The 3,676-nt window shown below is 47.6% G+C and overlaps 1 protein-coding gene across 1 annotated transcript in view; it reads right to left on the bottom strand.

Annotated features, from left to right (window-relative positions):
• The window catches only part of ARID4B (AT-rich interaction domain 4B), a 171,880-nt gene that overhangs the window by 15,831 nt on the left and 152,373 nt on the right, over nucleotides 1-3,676 (bottom strand). Inside the window, exon 20 of the mRNA XM_014586812.2 lies at nucleotides 82-869. Coding sequence (XP_014442298.1) covers nucleotides 82-869 — 788 coding nt within the window. The remainder of the gene's footprint in view (nucleotides 1-81; nucleotides 870-3,676) is intronic.

Below are 3,676 nucleotides of genomic sequence, written 5' to 3'. Positions count from 1 at the left end.
TTGGGCCGTGGCCCCCCCACCGGCCCCCACCGTCAGGGCCTTCCCCGGTTCGTTGGCCGGCGAGCAGCTCTCCTCCTCCACGGTCTGCAGCGGCTCTTCGGCCCCTTCCTCTGGGGCAGGGTGGGGCGGGGAGGCAGCAGCCTCTGTGTCTGAGTCTGAAAACAGCTCCTTGAGCGTTTTTTTGGGCCACTGGCCCTGAATGCTGGACCAGACATCCTTCCGCTCTTTCGCCCTGCTGTTCTGAAGTCTTTCATCAGTGTTATTTAAGAGTTTTATCCTTTTCTCTGCCACTTCCGAAAATCCGGAGTAGAAACCAGTTGTCCGTAGTGACTTTCTTTTTTCCTCCAAACCATTGTACTTCTTGGTGGGTGTTGTCTTTGCTTTTGACTTTTCTTCCTCTTCTTCATCTGAGGAACTGTTGCTACTGTTTTCTGTGCAAAGTGACCCTTTGCTCTTGACCTTCTCTTCCTTTCTGCCGGGTGACCCAGTTTTCAAACACTCCTCTGAGCTGTAATACCCCCTCTTCCCACGCTTCAGCTGCGGCTTCGAGGCCTTGTCGGCTGTGTCTTTCTTGACAGCCTTCCTCTTTCCGGTGACCTCATCCTCTCCGTAATCGGTATCTTCGGACAGCCCTTCGTGGTCTTCCCTTAGTCTCTCTGCAGATTTTGACACTGCCTTGGCTACTGCCAAATCTGCAAGGCCTTGGTTTCCTTCTAGCAAAGACGAGGTGTTCTGCTCCTCCTCTGAAATAAGGTCGTTTCTGGTGTGAGTCAGAGGCCCGAGCTCAGTGTCCGCGCTGTCGTTGCCATCCAGGCCCTGAGCTGCTCTCCCATCCTCCTGCTCACTGTCTTCAGCAGAACTTTCAGAAGCTAGAAAACAAAGAGAAGAAAGACTGGTGAGCATGGCGGGCACACTGCCACCACATCTGCTGTGCGCCAGGCGCTCCTCATGCCGGCTCCTGTGTTTACAGCTGCCCTGGGGCTCCAGAGGAAGGGGCTGAGCCGTGGACATCCACTCCGAAATGGAAATGCTCTACTATCAGGGCATCAGAATAGGTACAGGACTGTGTACTTCTGCCCAAACTATCAGATTATAAACAGAAAAGGCACGAGTTTTACTGTATGTAAATTATACACCAACAAAGCTGATTATAAAAAAGAAAGAAAAATTCTTCAAATTGGTATCTCCAGATTTATGAGTCGAGAATAGTTGAGTGAGGACACAGCCCGAGGCTGTACTACCTCCAGTGTGTGTTCTTGTCATGCAGCCATCACTATTCATTTTTTTTCTGAGAGGATTTTGCTATAGGGCACGTGCGCTTGCTAGAAAGACAGAGAGGGACAGAGAGACAGAAAGCGAGAAATCACTCCCCAGGGAGGATGGTCACTCCGCAAACCCTTCTCCTCCATTCTCCTCTCGGGATCTTGGGCACGCACGAGTGCCACGCACGCACACGCACCTGGCATGAGTTGAAGCCACTGGGTCCAGGACTCGAACTGCGGTCGACTACATGGGAGTCCAGCAACATAGCCATTAGGTCATCTGCTGGTCCCCATTATCCATTGTTCAATATAATGATATAAAAATTTTATGAACAATAAATTTTCATGATGTTTTAAAGAAAGAACATGATTAACTTAAGTAATTCAAACCTTATATAAAAATAACTATAGTATTAATTCTTCAACCCGCATTTTAGTAAATTCATTCAATTGCAAAAATCAATAGCTTTTGGGACCAGAAGATGACAGAACAGTTCCATCGCTAGACTGCCACGTGGCTAACCATGGTTCGAGCCCCAGACCCAAGGGCTTGAAAGACACCAGGCACTTCTGCTTGAGTGCCCAAAATCCCAGGAGAATGGAAGAGAAGGGACTGCAGCAGGGCCATTACCCCGGGGGGTGATGTCTTGCTTTCTGTCTCTTGTCTCTCCAGCAAACACACATGCCCTATAGAAAAAAATCTCCCTTAAAAAAAAGTAATAGCATCTATTATGATTATGACGTCACAGTTACAGAGAGTTCTTTAGCAGGTGCAGGGACAAGCTCTGCATGCACCGTTTCACCCCACCCTGACAATAACCCAATGAAGCACATCTATTAGTCCGTTTTATCGGTCATAAGCTGCGAGTTCAGAGAAGTTAGTTAAACTCCCCTGAAGATCTAGCAGAAGTCAAGACTGACTCCAGAACTTACCATCTTAACCACAACATTTTGAGGACTCCATTAGTGTTATTTAGGTACATGTGTTCGGTGTGAAAAATAGTGCATACAATGAAAATGTCTAAAGTATTTCTTTGTCCCAGTGTGCTCCTGAACGGCTGGATTTGGGACTCATCAAAGCAATAGACACACATCATTAACAACTAACTTGGATTCCTGACAGAGAGCCTGCGGCGCCGCGTTCTCTCGCATAGCCTCTGAACTGTCTTTTAACTACTGTTTGTGATAGTTACTGCCATTTCTTAAACCTATAGTTTACTGATTTATGAAAGAAAAAAAAAACAATTTTGGGGCCAATGGGCACATGGACTCGCCAGAGAGGAGAACCTTTCTTTCCCTCCTTTCAAGATTTCGGGCAAGCACACACACGCACATAACCTACCTCTCAAGCCACCAAGTCCAGCACTCAAACTACACAGTCGTCCACGAACAATCTGGGTGCCTTAACCACCACGCCACAGAGCCAGCCCTACCTATGAATGTCATACTGTAAGAAATGCGGATTCTCTCTGATCAACACCCACACCTCCTCTCTGCCGTAATGACATACTTAAACGTACAACGCGGAGCACTGCAGAAGTGAGCAGCTCAGTTGAGAAACGACCCTCCTTGCACAGTCCTTTATTTTTCCTAGCGTCTCCCACTGTAGGAAGCGTCTTTCTAAACGCCTTCTTTCTTCAAAATCTTTTCCAAATGCTCTACTATGTCAAGCACTGGATCCAGATTCCCCACACTCTCCCAGTCTCTTCACCCAGGAGACCTCGCTTCTGTCTCATCTGGCTGGTCTGTGCTAACACCAGTCACCCTGGCACTGCCTTCCCTGCTGTCCCTCAAGCCAGACCCACGGTTTGCTCCTGTGCCTCAGACTTCATTATCTGACGGTTTACGCAGGTACAGAATCCCAGACAGAAAATGACAGAAGACCATGAGCAGCATGGGGTTAGGGGAGCTGAGCTCCTACACAGATGAAGACCCACAGGTAACTTTCAGCTCTGCCCACACCTTGCTAATTGCTTAGTGCTCCCCGGAAGCCTTACAGTAACCATCAATCAACACATATAAGGAGCACCACGAGCTCACGGAAAAGGTGTATTATAAAGAAACTCGCATCAAATAGACTACTTTTATTATTCCACAAACTTCTCGAAGTTTCCTTCTTCTTTATATGTGTATTATATGCTGTATTCTTCAGAGAGAAGAAGATGTGAAAAAAAACATAAAGAAGAGAAGCTACTCTTACAGAGTCTATCGGACGCCCGCATGGAAGAGGCTGAAGGTTGACTGCATTTCTGTCCGATTCGAAGATTCTGCTCCTCTGCTGACAACTTGAAAACACTACGTTTTATTTGGCTTCCATCCCTTGCAGGTGGTTTCCACGGGGATATTCTCTGACTTCATGGTAACATGCCATGGTTCGGCGCGCTGTTCCCCTACCAAGTAGCTGGAGAGCGGTT

Source organism: Tupaia chinensis, unplaced genomic scaffold, assembly GCF_000334495.1.
Source record: "Tupaia chinensis unplaced genomic scaffold, TupChi_1.0 Scaffold000161_1, whole genome shotgun sequence".
Taxonomy (NCBI): domain Eukaryota; kingdom Metazoa; phylum Chordata; class Mammalia; order Scandentia; family Tupaiidae; genus Tupaia; species Tupaia belangeri.
Note: the sequence above shows the minus strand (reverse complement) of the source record. Positions and strands in the feature narration are given on the sequence as shown.